A 23,041-nucleotide genomic window follows, 5' to 3' on the forward strand; every position below is an offset into this window, starting at 1 on the left:
AGCCCTGGCACCCCCACCCTGCAACTGCAAACTGCCAACCCTGTGACCCAGCCTGTGCTTCTCTTTGGGAAAGCCAAGTGCCCTTCTCTCCCTTCCCTCAGTCATGGTGTTGGAGGTGTGCTCATGTCAGCTGGCACAGCATTCTGTGGGTTCCTGCTCCCAAACTATCAGAATGCCAAAAATAAACACACCCCTTCTTTTCACGTTTCCAGAAATGAGCATCCATTGTTAGCTCTGAATTTAGAGCATGGCATTTCTCATCTTGCCTTTCTCACTAATTTGTTATGGTTTGTTTTTTTAAGCCACTTAATGCAGCACATCCATGCAGTAGGGCAGAAAAGAGGTAGGTGGATGAGTGTAGAGGAACCTTTACAGATCTTACATGGAAGAGGAGAACATTACTAGCACAGCCCTGTGGTACTGTTATATAGAATAGGCCTTGCCAGGAATAGGAATAGCTTCCATCCCACGCTGTTAAGACTGGGAAAATTAAAATGATTTTTTTTTGAAGATAAAACAACATCAAAGCATACTCCCCAAAATGCACGTTTTTCATTTAATGTGCATCACATCTCCGGACAAAACCTTTACATTTTTATTGGCTTTTGTTAGTGAGAGGCAGAAAGAATGTGCCCTGAATTGCAAGAAGTTTATACAGTCAGGGCATATCTACTATGCTCCATAGAGAAGTGTCTTTTTATTCCTATAGAAAGCAAGTTCCTTTAATTTTTGAAGAAGAAAAGTAGTCAAAGTTCCTCAGGGAAAATCTTCTAAAACCAGCAATAGCAGGAAATGCTTTTTAAATGTAATAACTATGAAATTAAATGTGAGATCTCAGTGGACTGAGATCCAGTGAGACTGAGATCTCAGTGGCTGACATTGTTAGTGAAGTATTGCATTGTTCTGCATTTATTAATCCTGAAGTTTGACAGTTAATGGGCCTAGGTCATGTGTGGTCTCTGATATGGAGGGTGGTGTTTGATTGCCATTTGTTTGGTTTTTTTCCCCCATCTCTATAGGTGATGCTCAAATACAAGGACAAAAAGTGGTACCAGTTTTAGACTTTCAAAGTGCTTGTGGCTTTATTAAGAACACTGTTCAGGGAAGCAGCCTTTATTCCCAGATCTACCAGTCACTGGCCAGAGACAATTTTTTCTCCTAGAAGATGTTTTCCTGTTACTGTTATTGGATTCATCACAGTGGACGTCAAGGAGAAATTTTGCAGACTGTGGGATGAAAGCTGGAATCATGAGGGTCTTTCCAACAGCTCACTCTTGGGGTGGCCAACTTTTTCCCAAAAGGAACTCAACCATCACTGTGGCATGTAGTTTTTCAGAAGCAGTAGGTATGAACTGTGGGGAGTGCGTCTGGTTAAAAATACTCTGTACAAACTCGAATGTTAATGCACTTATAAAACTTTGCATGACTAATTGCCAACTTAAAAAAAAAAAAAAAAGAGAAAAAGGAAGCATGTTGTGACCGAAGAAAAATGGGATTTATTTCTATTCTGAGAAAAAAAAAAAAGAAAAAAAAAAGAAGAAAAAACACCTTAAATGACAAAAATATTTATTTTTTAAAATTTACATTATGAAAAGCCAGGACATTTCAAGCATGTTTGCTACTGTTCTCCACAAAAAAAATGAGTTGAGCTGCATTTTCTTATCTGCTATTTATTTCCTTTGAAAAGCCTTGCTTGAGGCAGTGCTCTTTAACTCCTACCAGAAAAATAATTAAATTTAAAATCCTATCCCCAAAATCTAATGATTTTGCAGGTAGCTGGACAGGCACTATCTAAAAAGATCATTAAGACATGTGCATAGATGGTTTATTTGAAATTCAGAGCACATGAAACATCATCCTAATGTATAATTTTTAAAATGTGCTCTAGATTCATCTGTTCTCCTTGAAGTGGGGGCTGTGGCACTTTTCATCCCCATGGAGTCTGTATCACTTGGTTGCCTTATTTCCCAGTAACAGGAATAGAAAACCAGCTTTGGAAAGCATTTCTTCAAGTTAGGAAAGGCAGGATGGGAAACCACAGTCCCATCAAGCACTGCTCACAGGGGCTGCTTAGCAGCTTGCAGAGCAGTTTAAGTGCTCAGCTGAAGTTATAAGAGGGGGCCTGCACAGAAACCCCCCCAAAACCTGTGACAGAAAGAGAGATTAGAGCAGGAACACTACACAGTGGGCCAGGGAGGAGCATAGAAAACCATTGTCAACATATATATGGAACACAGATATAAAGTGACACCATGGGTGAATGGCAATTTATACTCTGCTCACACTGCTAAAAGTAATTTGCCTCTGCTTCAGAGTGGCTTGTTCGGTTTTTGCAGTGAATGCTGCAGGAAACTCTGCAACCTGCAGCCACAGAAGAGAACAGTAAGCTGGATTATTGCCTATCCTGTTGGAGTGCTCCACCCTATCCTACAAGACTCACTGCCACACAAGTCAACTCTTAGGTTAAAAAATTTTCCAAGATTGGCTTGGAAACAAGGCACTGAAGCCTTGTTTTCATGTGTCTGGACATAGTTTCAAATTATAAAAAAGAATATGAGAAAAAGCTGGAAAAACAGCCTTTAAAATTTTTCTTTTGAAGAGGTGTAACACCTTCTGTATCTTCAAGGAATCCTAATGGACACTGATGGAGACAGGCACCATCCCACTCCCACCTAGACCTTGATTTCACTGGTGTTTGTATCATGGCAGTGTTCAGATGATCCCTCTCAAAGGCATCTTCTCCTTCCTTTACCTACAATAAAATACAGCCCAGGAAGTTGTACCATCCACAAGTCTGGCCTCACAATTGGCCCACTGCACAAGTTAAAGGGTTGGAAGAGATTTGAGGTGTTAAGTTTTAAATTCCCATTGTAGCAGAACAGAATTGCATGATTTACAGGATTTTTACACTTTGCTGTAGCCAAAATCAAAATGATGGCCCTGACAGGTCTAGCTCAACTGGGAATGAAACTCCACAAGTTCCTCTGGCACAGGAGAAACTGTTCTGTGTTGTCAGAACTGTAGAAACTTGCAGGGGAAAAGGACAAAGCCTGAGCAATGCCTGGGTTTCTGGTGAGAGCTAAGGAACTGGAGCTGTCCGTGACCCAAGAGGATTTCTCTGTGTGCATGTGTGTAAAGATTGCCAAACTTGCCAATCTGATGACAGTAGGAACTGGGTTGGGGAATTCCTTCCAGGGGCTGGGTCACAGAAGTAACCACTTGTGCCTGTGAGGAAGCACTGCTCTAAGCAGGCATCAAGAAAGAGAAATAAAGGAGAACATTATGGCAATTTGATCTTCAGTTCAAACCTGCATTCACTGGGCCTGTGCTCTGGCCTATAATCCAAACCCACTGTCTCTGGGCAACAAAATCATTTAGGGCAGCATTCAAAGTGTCCAGCAGCCAGCTTATTTTCCATTCTCCCCTGGTGTGTGGCAGTCAGAAGCAGCCCCAGAGGCTGATTGGAATCATGGGATCTTTGAAGAAAACTTAAGAGCACCTTCTGACTGCTGATCACTGCAGCTCACCCAGAGAGAAAAGTGTCCTCAACAAGTCTTTACACAAGGCCCAACTGACTCTGGCTGCCAACAGCCTCTACTTTAACACCAGGGTGAAAAAAAACCTGCCAGTAGATTTCCATTTGCATTTTTATGCAACAGAGAAATGAGAATTTAGCAGCCCTCAAACTTAAAATTTTTAATGCTAAACTTTTAAGCAACTTTTCTTTAGTTCTCCCCATCAGGTCACAGCTTTCCACTCTTACATATTTTACATATTTTCAGACAGTTACCAATTACAATTTCTGTTAAATTCACCACTTGTGACTATAATTATCAATTTTCTTGTAGTCTGTAGAGATCTAAAAAGTTGTATATGTTTGTATATAGAACATTCTATATATATAATATATATATGTAATGTATATGTTGTATAAGTTTGTTAGTGCACACTGTTAAATGCCTTCTATCAAGATTTACCATGTATGTGGAAAAAACCCATCACTTAAAAAGTTCAATGAGGGAGGAAAAACTCTTGCCTGGGTGATTTATTGTGAAATGAGGGGGAGTGTGGGATTTTTGCAAGGCTTGCCCTGCACGCCGCTCAAGGCTGTGAGTGACAGGCATGGAGCTGCAGCATTCCCAGTGAGGAGCACAGCATCTGACTCTGAGAAGGACTGTAGGACTGTGACTGGCTGGAGGAAAATCAAGGACATTGGCTGTCACTGGATGTTGAAATCTTTCTGTGCTTTCACCTTTCCCACTCAGACAGCACCACCTCAAGCAAAATCCCAAGCTTAGATGTCTCTTCAGCCTCGCAATCCTCAGCTACCCCAGGCCAGACTGGCTGGAAAAATTAGTTCTGTTTTAAATGCTGTTTGTTCATTTAGATACTTTGTTCTCTCACGTTCTTCTCTCCAGGAGCTCTGTCACAATCTGATCCAAAACCAGTTACACAGAACTTCCAACAGCACACACACCTTTGGGTTTGACCAGATGTTTGTAATCTTATGTCTAGTGCTGTAGATAGACAGAAAAAATGCATCAAATTAGATTATTTATAAGTCTGCAGAGTTGGCAAGTCTTCAATGAAGTACAAGCTACTTTATTTATTAATAAAAAAATAAATCTATTCCTAGAGCTTTAACTTCAGTTGCAAACCTTGAATTAAAAGACATGACAATTGAAATTTTGAGAATCAGGTTTTGTTTTCTGTAATTATCTGGGGGGAGGGGGTTTAAGTTTTTTTACAGTTCTGCAGTTCAACTATCTACATCAATTAGTCATTCCCCACAGCACCAGGACTGTTACAAAAATGTGTAACAAAAATACTCTATTTACTACATGTATTGTATAAAATTATCACATAAATCCTCTTCTAAAACAGTTTATACTCCTTTTCCAGAATCCTTTTCACACCACAGTGCGTGCATAATGCAGGTGGGCATAGAAAGCTTCTTTTTTTTTTCCATAGAAACCACTCCAGAGCTGCATCCAGCCTCAGCTCTCCTTCATTTACAAACTGTGTGTGTTGCAGCACAGGCAAAGCCCCATCAAATAGCCCAGCCCTCTCCCATCCATCCTTTTCCATAGCCCAGAGGTGAATTCAAGCACAGCATATTTCAGCCTTGAATGTTTCTCTGCCTTGGCAGGCTCTGGTAAGAGCACGCTCTCTCTCATGAAGGAACTGCTGTGGACATTCGTAGTCAACTCTTCCTCTTAGGTGTATAAGCAATAGTCATGTAAATGAGTGTTTCCATTCATGTGTTTTGTTTTGTGATTAAATCAACAAATCAAACATTGTACTTTTTTAAATAGCAACAAATATTCAGATTCAGTGTCAAGGAAATGTGGGCTGAGTATGTGTGTGGTTTGTTAATGAGTCATTACCTGTCTCTCAGGACGAAGGCTGATCTGGGGTGAACCACACACTCCTGTGCTAACCATGTCCTGTTTCCACAGGTATCCTAAATCAGTATCACAAAGCTAAGGCATCTTAAAGTGAGGCTGTCTCAAGCCCCCATTAACAACCAAAAAATAAAAAAAAAATTAAAAAACAAGACAGAGGGAAAGAAAATAAAGGAAAGAATTGATACTAGTTGGTGTAATCTCTTTTTTTTCCAACTTCTACATTCCTTATAGTATTTCAAAGGTGCATGGTTTGTGTAAAGCCTTTGGTTGGAGTTTTCACTTCTCGTTAGGAATACAAAAATTGCAGTCATGGTTGTTGCTGGGGTGGGGATGGTCACTTCCCTTCCTCCAGCAGCTCCTGCCAGGACAGAACCCATGCCCAGCTGACGTTCCCATGCTCCATGGCAGGGAGGCTCACACAGAGCTCCTGACTGCCATACCAACCCCGGGAATGTTCCCAGCCTTGGACCAGGGCTACCAGCTAACCAAGAGCCTTTCCTGTCCCTCCCACTTCAGGGTGAGCGCAGCCACCCACAGGCTGAGCTCTGGGAAGGGCAGGAGTGAGCTCAGTGTAAGGGCTCTTCCCAGCAGCCCCTCTGAATGGCTCTGCCAGGAGAAGCTCCAAATGTCAGCCAAAGGTGCTGAGCTCCCGTCTCCCTCTTGTCAGCCATGTACATCTCTCTCCATGACATGCAAGCAGCACGGGAGAAAAGCAAAAGGACCAAAGCAGATCAGATTACCAGTGTCATTATGTGTCACCTGCCCGTCACCACTTCCAGTAGCCAGGGTTTTAGAAAAGGAAAGCTGCAGCAGAAAGACCAAAGCAATCCAAGCTGTGGTCTGCATGTGAGGAAAAGGACCAAGAGGCTGCAGCAAACATCAAAGGTTTGAGTTCCTGCTACCAAGGCTGGGCAAGTTCTGCCCCGTACCAGTAGCCAGCTGAATGCACATTTGAGTCATTTTGAGCAGAAAGGAGATGGGAACCAACCAGACCAGGCTGCTCAGCAGGCCCAGGGGACAGGCTGTCCCTGTGAGGAGCTGGGTCCTGCAGGTTCCCATCGTGTGAGCACAAGGCACTCCCAGTGACCACAGCTGTTTGCCAGGACCGCATCCCAACCGGATTTCTTTTGGCAGGCAGGCACATCCCTGCTGCTGCAGCAGCCAGGCAAGGGCAGTGCAGGGCTGGGCTGCAGTAGGAATTCTGTGTGCACCAAGGGACAAGGCTGCAAACAAGTTGTAACAAACAGAACTCTTACCCCTTCTGCAGCATTCATCTGTCCTTGTACCGGGCTGTGCCAGCTGACAGGAGGCTGGCAGGGGCTGTGAAGGGAGAAATACACAAACAAGCTGAAGAACAAACACTACCAGATGCATCCCATCCTGACTACACACAGACTGAGTCTAACCTGCACTCTGGTTATCAGATCCTGAATAAAATGGCTCAGCCAATCAGAGGTGGAAGGAAAGGAGCCCACAGGCAAAAACAGGTAAGTAGTGTGAGCAGCCAGGCTCCTCCTTACCACCTTCAGAAAACAACATAAACCCTTTTTTGCAGCTCTGGACAGTGCCTGTGCTTACCTGACTTAGCCCTCTTCTGCTGGCACTGCTCAGTCTTGCTAAGAGTTAAAGTCTAATCAGAATTGAGCAATGTAAATAGCAGCAATCAGAAAATAGCTCAGAGCCAGTCCCAGTAACACGACTCAAATGCCACAGTGGCTACCTCTTATCTTCTCATTTGCTCCTAATTACTGCTTAATTAAAATGAGCCCATTGAGTTTGTTAGTCAAAATAAGTTTGGGTACATGTTAATCCCCTTACTGATTAGCATTACCCCCTTCTAGAGAGCTTGCTGAGAAATATGTGTGAGATCCATCCTCGGGAAACTCTGAAGGCAGCGTGGGAGGGAAATATTGTAATGTGCCAAGGAACAAGCAGCCCAAATGACAGCAGCCCCAGTGAGGCCTGGAATGCAGCACAGGTGTGTCACTGCAGGACACCCAGGACAGGAAATCATGAGGCCATGTGAATTGATAATGAGTCCAAGGCAGCATCTTCACAGGCAGAGCACACAAATGGTCAGGCACCAGGGTGCCGAGGCTCGGATACGTTAATAACAAAAGCTTTAATAAAGTAAGAAAAAAGACAATGCTGTGGATAAAGAGCTCAGCCATCAGGTGACAGGTGTTGTATAAAGCCATGGCACAGAGCAGGCAGGAAGAAAACAAAAAAGTCTCAATGTAAGGTGGAATAGAGAACAGGAAAGAAGGGCAAGACGGTGCTGAGAAGGGCAGTCAAGGCAGCCTCATATGGGGCTCTGCCTCAGTGCCACGTGTCTGTTTTGCTGCACAAGAGGCAGGAGGTGGATCAGAGTCCGGGATGCAGCCTTTTGTAGGGAGGCCCCATTAACATCCCTGAACACTCCCTGTGTTCTCCAGCCCTCGGAGCTGGCTACTTCTGATGCCAGGATAGGGCCCTGCCGAAAGCGCCGCATTTGAAGTTAACGATCCCAAGCCCCCGCTCAGGCTGCTGAAAGCCAAGTGTGCATCCTCTCACATCAGGCTGAAAAAGCAACATCAAAAGTACACTGCTCAAAAAGGACCCAGCAGAAGTTCAGAAATGAAAGGATAATTAGGGGCTTGAAAACTTCTCACAGGAGGCAAGAATGGAAAGATGGAGATTGATTACATTAGGGAGGAACTGCAGAAAAAGACATGATACAATAATTAGAGGCTGAAGGAAGATGACAGGAGGCACTTGTCCTCCCTTTCGTGTGAGATATAAGGGCTAGACTACGAAAATTACAGAATTCAAGGTCAGGCATTGTGTGAAGTTAACAAAAGAAGCTGAACTTGTGTAACCATCACAACTGTCTGGAAGGGAAATGAAAACTTGTGATGTGAGATTTAGCCAGACCAGAAGGCATTAGTGGGGAGAGATACCAAATAGTGGCAGATTAATTCCCTGCAAGCTCCTTCCTTGCCCCTTCTTTTGAAGGATCTGATCCCGGCTCAGCTTGACAAGCCCAAACTCCCAGGAAAAATTTCTGCCTCACCATAGGGTCAGAGCCAAAGACATTGAGGCAAAGAGTGAGGAAATCTGAGCACGTTTTAGTGGGGCAGGTGCAAGGCTTCCTTAGGAGAATGGTCTCTGAAGGAAGGGAAGAGCCAGAGGTCACTCACCACAGTGTAACGACTCCTCTCAAACACACCAGACCTGAAGCACCAGCAAGGCTGCCATGTCAGCTGGCCAGACTGAGATAGTTTTCTTGTTCAGAAAAATATGCATTGCCATGAAGTTTTTAACCAATTAATTGAGCTGCATTAAAATGTTTCTGCTGGTGATTTTGTATTAAGTCTAAGAGATTCCAAACAATAGTCCTCTTGAGGCCAGTTTGCAAGGTAGCAGTAGGATGAATTGCAGCAGTCAGTCACAAAAATGCTTTCTTAAAAGTCAGAGGCCAACCAAGCGCAGATTCCACTCACTGTGAACACTGCACAGCTGCTCAGTGAGAAATCCAGCCAACTGTAAAGCACATGAGTGTCATCAGCAGAATCCAGTACAAGATAATCCTGGCAAAGGCCTGCAAAATTCTACATCAAGTGCAATCACAATGACTCTTTTTTTGCCCTAGACAATTATACACAGGCACTGCCAAACTATGTTTGCACCTTGTTTTAATAACGTAATCCAGCTCATTTCATATGTAATAAATTCATTAGGCTTTGGGGGTTTATACAAGATCAAGCACCCTTGACAGAATTCATTTAAATATCCTTCTTTTAACAATTAATAATGTCACAGCTCAAACACACTTCAGTGCTCTGCCTGAGCTCTGGATGGTTTGGCTTGGTGAGCTCATACCAGCTTCCACCACACCTTCCAGAAGGCAGCTTGGTACCCTGCCAGCAGAAACACAGCACAGGAGGATCACACCGCCTGCAGGTGATCCCAGGCCTTCACCCTGCCCAGTCCATGGTGCCTGCTGCCTCCTCACGCACGAGAACGTCATACAGCAGTGTCACAGTTCCAGGTCCTGCAGGTTTCCCCAGCTGGGGCCAATTTTCACCTTAACATTCAGTTTCACTGAGAGTTTGATGGCGTTTTCCATCTCATGTTTCACGATCTGAGCAACCTAGAAGAAAACATCAGGCATCAGACACACTCACAGCTTCAGTGCTCTGGGTTTCTGTCAATAGCTGGGGCAGACAAGCACCTGGAATCCTATCCTGCATTTATTAGCACTGACTTACCACCAGTGGGAACGCAACCAAATCCTGATTAGTGCTTATGAATGGAGAAACTGCATAAAGCCAGCGAGATTTTATGCAGCACAGAGCTGTGACTGGTTCTGCAGTGTTTGGGATTACTCAAAAAAGGGGCCAAGATTCACTTTCTGTTAAACACCTGAGAGTCCTGAAGAGTCTCATCTTTCACTCAGCTGCACGACTCTTAAGTGTTTCATGGAGTCTGTTCTGAAAACTTCAAGGTACTGAAAGCAAGACACAAAACAAAGTTGCCAGAAGCAAAGAACGGTGGCTCCTCCGCGTTGTGCCAGCTTGAAAAGCACTCTGCAAATCACAAATTATAAACCTCCGGGAAAGCAGGTCACATTCCACGTGGGTGCTACAAATACTGCCCAGGTTCCCCCTCACTATTTAGTTTAGGCAACTCCTGCCCTCTAGTAAACAGATGAGGTAACTGTTCTCTGCTCTCCAAAAGTATTCCTAAGAAAACACACAGTTAGGAGACCAGAAATTATTTCTTTCTGCAGCAGTTTGGATTACAAAAGACTGGATTTTTTTTTTCTCCTGACTGTAAAAAGCTGCCCTGGACAGAGGTACCCCCTTTCCTCCCCCAAGACCTCTGCAGAATCCAGCCTGTCCTGGATTGCTTATTTGAATCAATCTCTCAATCCACACCCATCCCATGAACCTTTCCACAGCAGAGTGAAAAGAGGCTTTGAAGTTTTGGTGATTCCTCAGCTCAGTTAGAAGCCGCCCTGGCGGCAGAGGAACTATTCAAGCTCTCTGACCCTTCCATGTGTTTTCATAATTTGCTGACAGGTAGCCACCATAGAAATTCCTCCATAGTTTTTGCTGGGGAATGGAGGAGGGGATTTGAGGAGATCAGAGCACAAGACTTTACAACAGCATGAAGAACTAGGGGAAGATCTGTCTTCCAAACCCCTATGCCCCTACATACTGCACTTCAAAATGATCTTGATAACCTAGAAAAGTGCTTTGAAATAGGATGTAATTCAGCACAGACAAGTACAGAGTAGAAAGAAGCAGGGTAGAGAATTAGGACAGAAATAATCTACTGTTCAAAAATAGGATGAAAAATAACTGCCTGGGCAGGAAAAAAATGGGGTTATCAGAGATTAAAAACTGAATAGGGCCTAAGCAAGGCACACTGCTGTGAGAAAACAATGAAATGAAATTCTGGAACATAGAAAATGTTGCTTGCATGACACACAAATCAATTTTCCACTCTATTCAAACCACTCCAGCCTTGATCAAGTTTGGGGCCCAGCAGATCAAAAGAAACATGAACTATACAGAAGGAGATTTTCTGAGAATGGTCACAAGTCCAGCACATGGCACCAGCATCTGATTAGGGCAGCTGCACCCAGAACCAGGGACAGCAGCTGTGCTGCAGGGCAGACAGGAAAGCCTGCTGGTTTAAGCAACTGCCCAGAAAAAAAATCTATGGAGAAATACATCTAAAGGAAGTTAGAAAAGCTGGTAATAATTGCTCTTGAAGTTGAGGTAGTTAATGAAATAAATAGAATACAATAAATAATAAGCAAATCCATTCACTTGTCTCCAGTTCTCCTGGGAACACCATGATAAACTGGAGTCAGTATCTAAAGATGTTAAAGCCTGTACTCAGGGGATTTCAGTCTTCTACAGGAAGAATATTAGGAGCCTTTCAGTCTCAAAAACAGCCTGCCTAGATTGAAGCAGCAGATGTCTGAACAAAGCTGGCAAAATGAGAAAAAGCTCAAGCCGAGATTCAAGACAAAAATATCAAACCTTTTGGTTTTATTTACATGAACGTATCGATATTATTAATAAATATACTCACTTATGTTCTTCATAATTTTATTAGCACATATTTATTAATATATACATGCATGCTCAGGCCAGTCAGCACTGCTGAAAGCTCTGCCAGACTAAGAGTTACTGCTTGCCATCAGGAGATGACCTTTTGTCACCAGCGATGTGCCAGTGCAGAAGGGGAAGAAAGGTATCCCAAGGTATGGAAGCACAGCCTGGGAGCCTCCCTGTGCTCGTGCTCAGGACTTGGGCAACACTGAGCTGCCACCATCCAGCTCAAACACCTGCCCCTGAGAGACTCCCCTGTGCCCTTGGGGAGGAGGAGCACACACACAGACATTAAGGGCACTCAAAAACCACAGAGCACATTCCTTGTAGCTACCCTGCTGCCAAGCAGCACCACAGTGCTCCTAGCAGGAAGACAAGTAGGTAGGGAGAGAAGAAACGAGGACCAAAAGGACAGAAACCCTCCTTTCCCTGCACAGAGTACAAACCACAGCTGTTATAATGCACGTTCTGAGTTAGGCACCAGAGCATAAACAGGAAGGCAAAAATACCTCCAGATGAGGAAACACTTCCCCCTACACCTGTCAACAATACTAAGCCACTTCACTCATCAAACCTCACAAAAAAGTTGCATGAACTGCTGTTACAAGCAACAAAACACACACTGAAAATGAACTTCAGCCATGGGGATGGCTTGAATCCAAAAATCAAGGGATCAAGCATGCAAACATGTTTTGTTCATCCAACTAAACTTTGTTTTCACACACCTTTCAGCACCCAGGGAGGGGAGATCCAGGGAAGAGAATGTGAGCTCCAGGAAGGAAGGCTTGTTTGAAATACAGTAACAGAGCAGAGCTGAAAGAGGAACTGCAGGGCTGTACCTGGATGACATCGTCCTCTGCAACTTCATAGAGGAGCTCGTCGTGCAGCTGGAGGATAAAGAAGCCTCCTCTGATGGGATGTAACATCCCTGTGTTTCTTCTCCTCAACAGCCTTCCTACGCAGGTGAAGAGCAGAGTTTGTTAGGCACCATCATACAAAAGTGTGTTTCTTGTATCAAAGCTTTGCATATTCCTAATGCTGAGAAAAAGAACGTGAGGACCTTGAAAATTAAAAAGCCCATGCCTACAGAAAAAACACCACAAATCATGGCTATTCTATCAATATTTGTACAGCTACTGTGAAAAGTATTTTAGATATACATATTTCAGCCTTACATTATAAAGACATGAATCAGAACAGAAGCAAGAGACAGTTGTGTCTCCTGAACCATCTGTTCTGAAAGTAAATTTTAAACAAAATCATGCAAAGTTTAATCAGAAGCTGGTTTACAACATTCTCTCTGGCAATGAATTAGGATTCTGCTTTTCTTCCCCAAATATTTGAATGGCTAGTTTAAGAAAGCAGTCAGTCTCCTGCAAAATGCAGTTTCTGAAACTGTAGCTCCTGAGTAGAACTGAGGAAGGAAGAAAAGAGCAGTTACTGAATAAACAAGTAAGCAGCTGACAAAACCAAGATCCTGGTGAGCCTTCCCTGACAAAAAATAAAACAAACCCTTCCATGGTAAAAGCTGTTGGTGTTTTAAAATAAACAAACACCACCTCACACACAGAGACTCAAAAGTTATTTATTTCTCAGGTTAGCTAACAGGAGGACTTCAGTTCACAGAGAGGGTTTCAAGCCATCATCAGTTGCTCACACAAGCCTCACACTGAAGCAGCAATGTTGAAGCAGCCACATGATGCAGGATGCTCCTCTGATGGCACAGGCATCTCTAACTTGCTGAAAAAGAATTCCTTCCAGTTCTTGAAATGCTCAGTATCAGAGCAGGGGAAAAACTGTCACAAATGCATCTACTCACCTCCCTACAATTACACTGGCCAAGGTCAGGAGCTTTTACTCCTTTTACTCCTAGGAGGGGTGGGAAGCTCTGCCAAGCTTGTGCCTTCTACTCCTAGCTGACCTCTGAATCTGGTCTCCCCAAAATAAACTCCCTGACACATTTTTAGAGGTTCGCCACTTAATTATGTAGTTTCCAAATCAGACTCTTCATATTTAGACGGCTTCATGTTTCAATTGAAGCATAAGAACTATCAAAGAAATACAGCTCTCCATCCCTTAAGTAGTCTTTCTAAAATACACCTGATGAACAAAACAACATCTACATTAAGCTTAAAAAGTCTTTGTGCATTCCTCTGGGAATGAGCACCCAGCACAGCTTTGCTATCCGCAGAAAAAATTTATGCTGAAAAAACTTATGCTGGTAAGTGCTTCATATAATACTCTTGTGAAGTCTCTGTACATCCAATTCCAGCCAACAAATTCCAGACTTAATTCTAACCAAAAAATGTATTTTTGGAACCAGAAGTAACCCCACACAATTTTCTCACTGCCTCTGAAGCCAGAGCGTCTGCTCGGCTCCTGCTTCCTGCTTCTGAACAATTCCGTGGTGGCATCACAGACCACATCACGCATGAACTCTCACTGCCGACCTTTGCGAGACCTGCTCTGAGGTAACTGGAGTCTCTGTTCAGGTCACATTTGCTTCAGTTTGTTGTTCATTCTTCCTCCTTCCTGATGACCTTTTTGCCCCTTACACACAGACTTACCACTGTCAGGAAACAAAACTTCTCCCACCTCCAGGCCCAAAAGTACTAACTTTTCTTTCAGGCTTCTTTTTTTTTTTTTTTTTTTTTAATTAACATTAGTAACACTGAAAATCTTGCTCCTGTGTGCAAAGAAGAGGCAACCATACCAGTTTTATCTCTCTGGAGGGAGCTCTCCAGATGTCCATGGGACTTGAACACAGAGGAGAAAGCTTCCAGGCGTCTCTGGATATTCACAGTGGCTGTTTTGACAATATCTGCAGCAGATCCCTGAACAGTTGTATTCACAGCCTGGCGCTCTGCCTGAACAGAGATAGCTATTCTCAAAACTCACCCCCAAAAAATCAAATCCAACATGTCACATGTAGTTAATTAAAAATAATAAATACATGGCCAAATATATGCAGAATAAAAATTCCAAATAAAGAGTTTGCTCTATCTGCCTGAGAGAAAGACACAATATGGACTATCTTCAGACAAAATTTCAACAGGCACCTGACAAAATTTCACAAATTTAAAATTAATAATTATCAAGAGTGATAACCTGTAAGAGTCACAATGCACAAGAAGGAGAAGCCTCTACCCATGGTAACAGTTTCAAGGGAAGAGGAAAAATCGCAATTAATCCAAGCACCACAAGACACTTCTGCCTATCTATCTTCAAAGCCATAAGGGATGGACAACCAAAGGCAAGAAATTGGATTTCATGGACTAACAATCTGGTCTGCCATACTAAATCCTGACTGCCAGAGATTTACAGCTGTGCAAAAACACAGCAGACCACCTTTTTTTTTTTCAACACAAGCAACTTCTCTACTAATCCCCTCCTCAGACAAGAAAACTGTATCAAGTTTCTTCTTTCTTTGTTTAGAGCTGAAACATCTGCAACGAATTACGAAGAAGCTGAAATGAAAGTGAGGAAAGTTAATTAACGGGTCTTTTAACATGATTTTAAAGACTAAATCAGATTTGGACAGAAGATACATCTAGAAAGCTTCCTGCTGAAGTATTTTTCAGATCAAATTGTCCATTATTTTCAGAAGTTTTTTGAAAGCCTCCTTGTTTCCCTGTCTCTTTGGAGTACAAACTCCCCCACTTCCTCCCTCTTCTACTCTAGTCTTTAATTCCACACAACCTGATCCAGCTTCCTCCTGAAAAGTACAATGCTTCTTCCCCACAGAAACACCTCCCTAGAGAGTCAATTCACTCTTCCTGAAGTAGAGTCTATGGCAGAAGTGTCCAAAATTACCTGGAAAAAAATTAGGCTAGTGGAAAGGTGTATACTAAGTAAATATCTAAGAAGTTAGAGCAATTTTCCTTTCAGGGAAAATAAGAAAAGGAACAAATACCCAAAAATACAGGTCTTAAATGCACTTTTTTGTTCAAGTGCTGACAGCATGTAACATACAAAGACTGCTGAGTGGGAGCAACTCAGCCTGAAGAGTTAAACTGTACCCCTATGTGGGGGCTTTTTAAAATCATGTCCATCGATTTCAATAAATTACTCACTCCAGCTCCAGCGTGGGAGTTCTGAAGTGAGGTTAGCACACTGATGACAGCTGCACACCCAGTCACAGAAGACTTACGTCAAACAGGCCATGACAAAAGCTCTGTTATTCAGAGAGTGACTGAGGGAACAATGAACTAAGCAAGAAGTGGAAGGTCATGACTAAGATGGCTCACAAACCTTGTAAAACTACAGACATGGCCACGCAAAGAAACCAGACATTTTAAAAATAAAACTAAAAAATAATCTTAAAAAGGCACAGCACTCAACATACGTGAGCTTTACTGTAGGGGTTTGGATCTTTGATAGCTGGCAGGTAGCGCCGTCTCCCCAGGATGGTGTGCACAAACCCATCCCTCCTGCAGCTCCGCACTGTCTCCCTCAAGAATTTCTGAACCCCTGTGAAAGGAGAGAGAAAGTTTTCTGTAACACAGCTGATGTTCTGTACTGACTTCTCAGTAGGGCCACTGAAAGCAGTCTGGGGCAGCCAAGCAGCACAGAGGAGATCCTTTAAATTTCCCAGACCCCATCAGTGGACAAAGGCACACGATCACTCTTGCAGCTCTGCCACAAAACCTATTAAGACTTTTGAGGCGGAAGAGAGAGCACAGTGTCAGGATATCTGGCTGTGCACAAGGAGGTGGGAAGTCCATCCTGCCCACAGGCACAGAGGGTCATACGTGCATTATTGATAATGGAGAGGTCAGAACCTGGACCAGCGCTGGAAAGACAAGTAGTAGGGAGGGAGTAAATTGAAAGCAGAAGCCAGAGCCCTTGATGCCTCAGGCTGCCTGACTTCAGGCTGTGTCCCTTCAGATTCTAGGATGAAAGAAAATCACCCACCTGCACTTTGCAAGGGAAGGAGCAAATCTACCAAGAGTGTTGAAAAGAAACTTAGGTCAAAGAAAGGTGAGACAGGGAAGAGTGAACTTGCACTGCAAGTTCAGGTAACAACTGTACTAAAGTGGGAAAAGTTAACTTCAGACAGTTTCCTTCCATGTTTACAAAATATAAAACGTAAAGGAGATACTCCAAATCAGTACTGACAGCCTAAGTCAATTCATTAGGTACGTCATTTAGCAATCAGCCTGGCAACACCTAGCAAGTGAACACCCACAAGAAGTGAAGTTACAAAACAAGGTGCACTGCAGTTTGTATGCACACACACATACCAGGAGAGAGGAAGCAGGAAGTCGTTCCTGATGGTCATGAAGGAGAGACTATTCAGAAATTAACGGAGACTAAACAGAATCTTAACAGAAAACTGTTTTTCTGCATCTGTCTCCTAAAGAAACAAACCCTAAATCTTCAGAACATCATTTTCCAGCTCATTTTCATGTCCTATGATTAGCGCTAGCTGCCTCTTGTCCCATTTGCCCTCCATTCTTTTTCTGATTGCAGCTCTATTCTTTCTACATTGTTCCTAAAAATTAACATGCTTCTTAGAAAAACAACCATGTCTTTTCACAAAACAGGGAGAGAGCTACTCTGAGCAGCTGGATAAAAATTAAAGGGTAATATGTAAAACAGTTTCAAACTCCATGAAAGCAGAAGACAAAAGCAGAAGAAAGAAATGGTTATATTTAAAAATTTTAAGAAGCATAGTTCTAAAGTTGTCACAGCATATCATTTGAAGCTGTGTGTTTTAATAAGGAAAAGCATTCATTTAATAAGGAAAAGCATTTCTCATTCAGAAACTGAAGAGCTTTAAAAATGACTCCTCAGGGCTTATTAATTGATTAAAATAACAAAAAAAATATTGTAATAAGTAAAAAACAAAGTCCTAAAGGTAAATAAAACCCGAGAGAGTAAAACAGTACAGAGTATCAAACTACTGCACTGGACATTTTCAAAATGAAAAGCATTTTCAAGAGATACAAGTATAGGTTGAGACAAATTTAGGATTTGAAGAGACATGGAGAGAAGGGATTAAAAACAACAACCACCACCACCCAACCCAGCTCCCAAACAGCCATATCCAAACCTGTGTATCTCGATTTGAAGGATTCAATGTAATTGGCAGCTTCATTTTCATCAATCCCCATCTGCTCGCCCAAAGATTTTGCTCCTATTCCATAGATGATTCCATAGCAGATCTGCCAGAGGAAAGGGTGAAGAATCACAACCGTTTGGTCAGCCACACAGAGAAAGCAGAGCCAAAACAAAATGTGATCCACTGGAAGACAAGTGTATGGAAACAAGGGCAAGTATTCAAGAAGAGAGACCCTCCCTCTGAGTCCAAGCCATTCATGCTGCTTTTCTCCACCCTCATCCCTCAAAAAACAACCCGACAGCTCCAGTTGCAACATACTGAGAGTGGGAGGATGGACAAAGCAACTACTGAACAATCATGGCCGAACTCAAACAGAAAAGCACACTACAATGTGTTGAACACTGAACCTTCCTGCCCAGAAAGCTGCTATAGAATTTTTTTCCTAAAATTACCTGCTTAGCTTGTTGCCTGGTCCTGTCTCCAACAGCTTCAGGATCAATCATTTTCCATTCTGCTGCAATGCTCTTAAAGACATCGGTACCACCGTTCAAGGCTTGAATGAGGCGACAGTCGCAAGACAAATGAGCAAGGATCCTCAGTTCCAGCTGAGAGTAATCAGCAGCCAAGATTAAGCCACCTGAAGTCAAGAAGTTATCAGAAAGGATTATTTCATAAATTATTCCAATATTCCATCCAACTTGCCAGCAAGAAGGACTGAACCCGTCCTTTATCTTCTGCTCTGAAGTTTTTCACAGCAATTTCTATCAAGACAAATTCTTGCCTGTTTCCCCAGTGCTCAGGCCTGCACGCTTTACATCTAGTCACATTTAGAATCCATCAAAACCATATAAACAAGTGTCTGTCCAGGTGTCTAAGACAGAGCAGGCAATGTCAGAACAGACATTTGGATAGAAAGAACACCAGGTAGAGAGCAATTAGTGTATTAAGAGCTGCCTTAGCTCCCTCTTTAAAAACCAGGTATTCTTAAAGAGGAAATGAAAGCGTGAACATGTGAATGTTATCATTTGAATACTTTGCCCAACTGAAACTCTCTCTTTTACAGATGCATGAATAATTTTGAAGGCACGCTAACTATTGCACTAGTTTTCCAAGCAGGCTGCTTACACACATATATACTGTTATCAACCCTAAACCTTCATTATACCTATTGCTAACCATATACTTAACAATTCCAGAGCAGGACCTGGGCATTACCTGGGAAAGGAACAAAAGCATGCCTCATGCTAACAGAAAATGGCATTCCCCTTTCTTTGGATCCGTTTGCAGCTTGAACCTTTAGTCCATTAGGCAAAATACTGGAACGCTTTCTGCATCTGTGGAGAAAAAAAATGACTGCCCTTCACCAATTTCTAAAATAGTAAGAGATGCATAATCATTTTTACTACAACAGATCAGTGAAAACAAGTGAGACACCAGCCTCTGTTTGATTTTTCTGGACAATCCATACCCAAATTTGACCATGGAGGAACTGGACAGAGACCACATAAACATCTGAAGGAGATTTATTGATTCCAAGAAGATTTAGGGATAAAACTTCCTAGTACATCCAGGATTCAGTTCAGAAATTGGATAATTTTGCTCTAAAACAGGTAAAATGAATGGCCCCAGATCCATGATGAGTTTATTCCAGAAAGGCAACGGAGTCACAGGAATCCTAAAAATTCAACACTTCACCTTGCGTGCCAAGCCTCTCAACATCATTCTCCTCTGCAGAATGCATACACCAGCCCAGAGGCAGGAAAATCCCCCCCAACATCACCCTCATTACTGCACATGCACACACATTCACAAGCCTGTAAAAACAGAGCAGAAGTTGCAGAAGAGGTGCTCGTAACACACTGCACGTTTCCTCCCTAAAGACGGAGGGAAAGAGTGCCCCAAAGCTGCTCAATTTTCTTTACTGAGAGGCCAGAAGTTTACAGTGTCACCCACATGCTCTGCGACCTCTCAGGGCTGCTTAGGTCTCCTGCCCCACCAAGTCATTTGTAGCTGCAGATGGAATTGTATCCATGAGCACATCCACTGAACAGTGCACAGCTCTGACACCATTCACATCACATTCTCCCATCAGCACCAGTCGACCAGACAGTCCAATGGGCTCTTCAATGGAAGGCAAAAAGCCTTTTTAAATCCTTGATGTCTGGATCAGGGATCTGAAGAAATTCTTTATCAAAATGAAAAGGTGTCTCTGAGATCAAGACTAGTTTCAGCAGAGCACAGAAAAAAACATCATGCTCTCCCTGGTGCACTTCCTTTTCTTCTTAAATATTGGCTTTTCAGGCATGGTAGGGATCAATGAGATGAATGCACAAAAATCACAGAAATAAATTTTCAAAAGAAATAAAGGTGAGGAACAATTGCATGTCTGGCTACCGCAGAAAATCACACAGTTCAGCATAGGTTCTCAGTTTAGTTAAGTGTGTAAGGGCTTTATACCATGATCTAATTTAGCTACACTCCTTTGGTCAGAAGCTTCTTACAACAGGAGGAAAGAGTAGCAATAGTAGTTAGTAAGATAATAGACAGTTTGGACCAAAGTCTGGAAGGCTGATTAGACTTGGCTGGATGGCAATTTCTTTTGTGCCAGCAGTCATTTCTGTGCCTTTAGGATTGCCCATCTTCCTAACACAATGGCTGGTTAACTAATGAATGTAGGAAAATGTAGGAAAAGTCAGCCTGAGAGACCTCTCAGAGTCAGGCAGGCACTCCAGTTCTTTGTTGGGCTCTTTTCTACAGGGAAGACTCCATCCTGAAAATCTGCTGCAAGCCTGAGCACTGCCACAGCTTTATCTCAGAATGACATTCCTGCCTCCATGGCTATGCCTGGTTCTCCTGAGATGGAGATGAACAAGATCCTTCTACTCCTGGGTTCTCTTCTCATTACTTTCCCAAGGCAGTTAAACACATGGTGGTAGGAGGCACCAGATAGAAGAAGCAAAAACCTCAAATTTCTCACATCTTGCTGTGGGGAAAAAAGCTTAGAAAAGTCACTCAGGTGACACAACTGGGACAAGAACCTGAATGGAAAGAGAAACTGAATGGGCAGAAAAGTACCACCAAGCAGGAAGCCTCAATGCTCACAAGGTAGATGCTAAAAGATTGGTGTTTCACTAGACTTCCACACAACTATTTGGGCATTGGCATGTAATGCTGTCAAAGTAGAATTGTAGAATCATAGAAAACAGGGTATTCAGTTAAGAGAAACCAAATTTAGAAATCTTCCTCTGCTACCTGGTAGTTACGGCAGGTCACTATCACAAATGAAATTATTAACAAAGAATGAAAAATATGTTCACCCCTATTCCCTTAAAAAGGGAGCTGCACAGCATAAAACAAATTAATTTTCTTCTGCTTCTTCCACAGTATTCTATCCTCTTTCAGAGTAGTTCTTAGCAAGTCAAACCAGATCCTAACTTCAGTTTGGTTATTTTCCCACTCAGGCTTTCCATCCAACAGCTGGGAACGTAACACTAATCTCACCAAAGGGTTTCATAAAGAACGTCAAAAAGAAAGCAAATAGCTACATGAAACCACATGCTGTTAGTATTATTATGTCTTTCATGTATCACTGATTTTTAGATATTTATTCCCCTGTAAGAGAAACACTGAAGAACAAGTCACACTGACACGGCAGCAGTCACAGGTGAAGTCAGAAAAGAGAAATTTGACAACCCGACCACTTTTAGATTAGACAGAAGCTTTGTCAAGATCCTCCTACCTGCCCCCCAATGCAGCACAAGAATTAACATTTCCATGGGCTTGGGAGGGGGGGCTTTCTTCAACCACAGTCGGCATTTCAATCTCAAAATCTCTTGGCACATTCTGGATATTTGGCTCGGTGAAGGTGACTCGACCTGAAAGGAAGATAGGACAGAACTAAGGAGGGGTCCAAAAGGATTCTCTCTATCCAGCTGCACACACTGCATATCCCAAAATACAATGGGCAGGAGAGTGAGAGGACACAACCACTGAAAAAAAAAATTAAAAAAGGGAAAGTAATTTGTGTTTAATGGGCTTGTGATGGTTCCCTGTTTCTGTATCTCTAACAACCTGTTCTAGAGTCAGAGATTTACATGGTAATATGTGCAAGAAATACTGCCCAGTGAACATAAAAGCTATTTTAAACACATCTGGTTTTTTAAGGCAGATATATGTCAAATAGATGTACTAACATCTTAGTTTGGTTGAAGCAGAGCACAGACTTGATTTCCTCTTAGAAAAGCTGCACACACATACAAAAAGACAAAAAAACAGTAAGAACTGAGGTACTTGCACACATTTGTTCACCTGTAGCTGTGTGAGTCTGTGAAATTGGATATATCCTTTCCATTCCCAGTGCAGAATTCAATCGCTTCTCCCTCTGTAGTGGAAACACCACTTTAGTAATGGCATTGTTGATCCTCCTCCATTCCAATATCAGCCCTGGCAATGGGTGAAGTGTCTTTAATTTCTCCAAAACATCCTTGTGGGAAGAAAAGGGCACAACTAATCAACGGCCTTTAAAACTTTATTTATAAAGTTTTTGCTGCTCTGCAGGAAAAAGTGACGCCTTCACCCACAGTGAGCTTCCAGTGTCACTGCCTTAAAATTAAATCGATATCCTCTCCACTTATACCACCTACATCTGGGTAATCAAAGCACCACCTGACACAGCTGCAGTTTCATTACCCATGAGAAGACAATCACTTCTCTTTGGACTTCTGCACCCTCGTCATCACTCTTAATCTGCACCAACCAATCAACCTCCTGAAATGATGAAATAAAGCATCACTTGCCATAGGTCCCCTACGTTGTCTCCTCTTGTCCAGCGTTAATGCTTCTCCTCCATCTTCTTGCATATTTTTCTCCCTGCTCTCTCCTATCTGTACACTAGGAACACCAAGTGAAGCCCTTGACCACGCTCCTTGAAAGACAAAGCTGATCACTAGCAATCAAATCCTTTCAGTTTAATCAGAAATATGAAGGGACTAACAAGAATTTCAAAACACAGCGGCATGCAAACATTTCTCAAAATAACTTCTTTCATCTGTGTGCCGCAGGCAGCTGCAGCCTCATCCCTCCACACCACAAAAGGAGGAAATCCTCCCCTTGCTTCTTGCTCCCTGCTCTGCCACCACCACTGCACCCAATGTCTTCACTGCCACTTGAGTTCCACAAATCAATACTTGTCTTCCAAGTACAGACTACACTGAACGAGGGGAAACTAAGAAACAACACAGATTAATGAGTCCTGAAAACAGGAACATATATATCTGCTAATTTCACCTGTCTGGCAAGAGCACCCATTAGCCTGCAGCAGTTGGTATTAATGCAGGTCCACAATATTTATCAACTGGCAAGAATGTCAATAGCCTTCACATTATACAAGCTTCTATATACTAAATTTGATAAGCCATCAGATTAGCCATTTGAAGACAAATTCTCTGAAGCAAAAAATACAG

At 42.7% G+C, this 23,041-nt stretch overlaps 2 protein-coding genes across 16 annotated transcripts in view; one reads left to right on the forward strand and one right to left on the reverse strand.

Annotated features, from left to right (window-relative positions):
• Window positions 1–5,593, forward strand: part of STXBP5L (syntaxin binding protein 5 like) — a 185,812-nt gene extending 180,219 nt beyond the window's left edge. For all 11 annotated transcript variants that reach the window (XM_038147882.1, XM_038147919.1, XM_038147889.1 and 8 more), the window contains one exon: window positions 1,020–5,593. In XM_038147882.1, coding sequence (XP_038003810.1) covers window positions 1,020–1,061 — 42 coding nt within the window. In that variant the 3' untranslated portion in view covers window positions 1,062–5,593. The remainder of the gene's footprint in view (window positions 1–1,019) is intronic.
• The window catches only part of POLQ (DNA polymerase theta), a 61,618-nt gene continuing 39,925 nt past the window's right edge, over window positions 1,349–23,041 (reverse strand). For 4 of the 5 annotated variants that reach the window (XM_038147832.1, XM_038147851.1, XM_038147868.1 and 1 more), the window contains 9 exons: window positions 21,888–22,062; window positions 21,319–21,454; window positions 18,795–18,913; window positions 18,032–18,216; window positions 17,571–17,682; window positions 15,861–15,985; window positions 14,229–14,382; window positions 12,355–12,470; window positions 1,349–9,540 (listed from right to left, as the gene is read on the reverse strand). In XM_038147832.1, coding sequence (XP_038003760.1) covers window positions 9,427–9,540; window positions 12,355–12,470; window positions 14,229–14,382; window positions 15,861–15,985; window positions 17,571–17,682; window positions 18,032–18,216; window positions 18,795–18,913; window positions 21,319–21,454; window positions 21,888–22,062 — 1,236 coding nt within the window. In that variant the 3' untranslated portion in view covers window positions 1,349–9,426. Of the gene's footprint in view, window positions 9,541–12,240; window positions 12,471–14,228; window positions 14,383–15,860; window positions 15,986–17,570; window positions 17,683–18,031; window positions 18,217–18,794; window positions 18,914–21,318; window positions 21,455–21,887; window positions 22,063–23,041 lie in introns of all 5 variants that reach the window. The other variant, XM_038147842.1, reaches the window with a different exon arrangement.

The sequence above is a fragment of the Motacilla alba genome, chromosome 1 (assembly GCF_015832195.1).
Source record: "Motacilla alba alba isolate MOTALB_02 chromosome 1, Motacilla_alba_V1.0_pri, whole genome shotgun sequence".
NCBI lineage: Eukaryota > Metazoa > Chordata > Aves > Passeriformes > Motacillidae > Motacilla > Motacilla alba.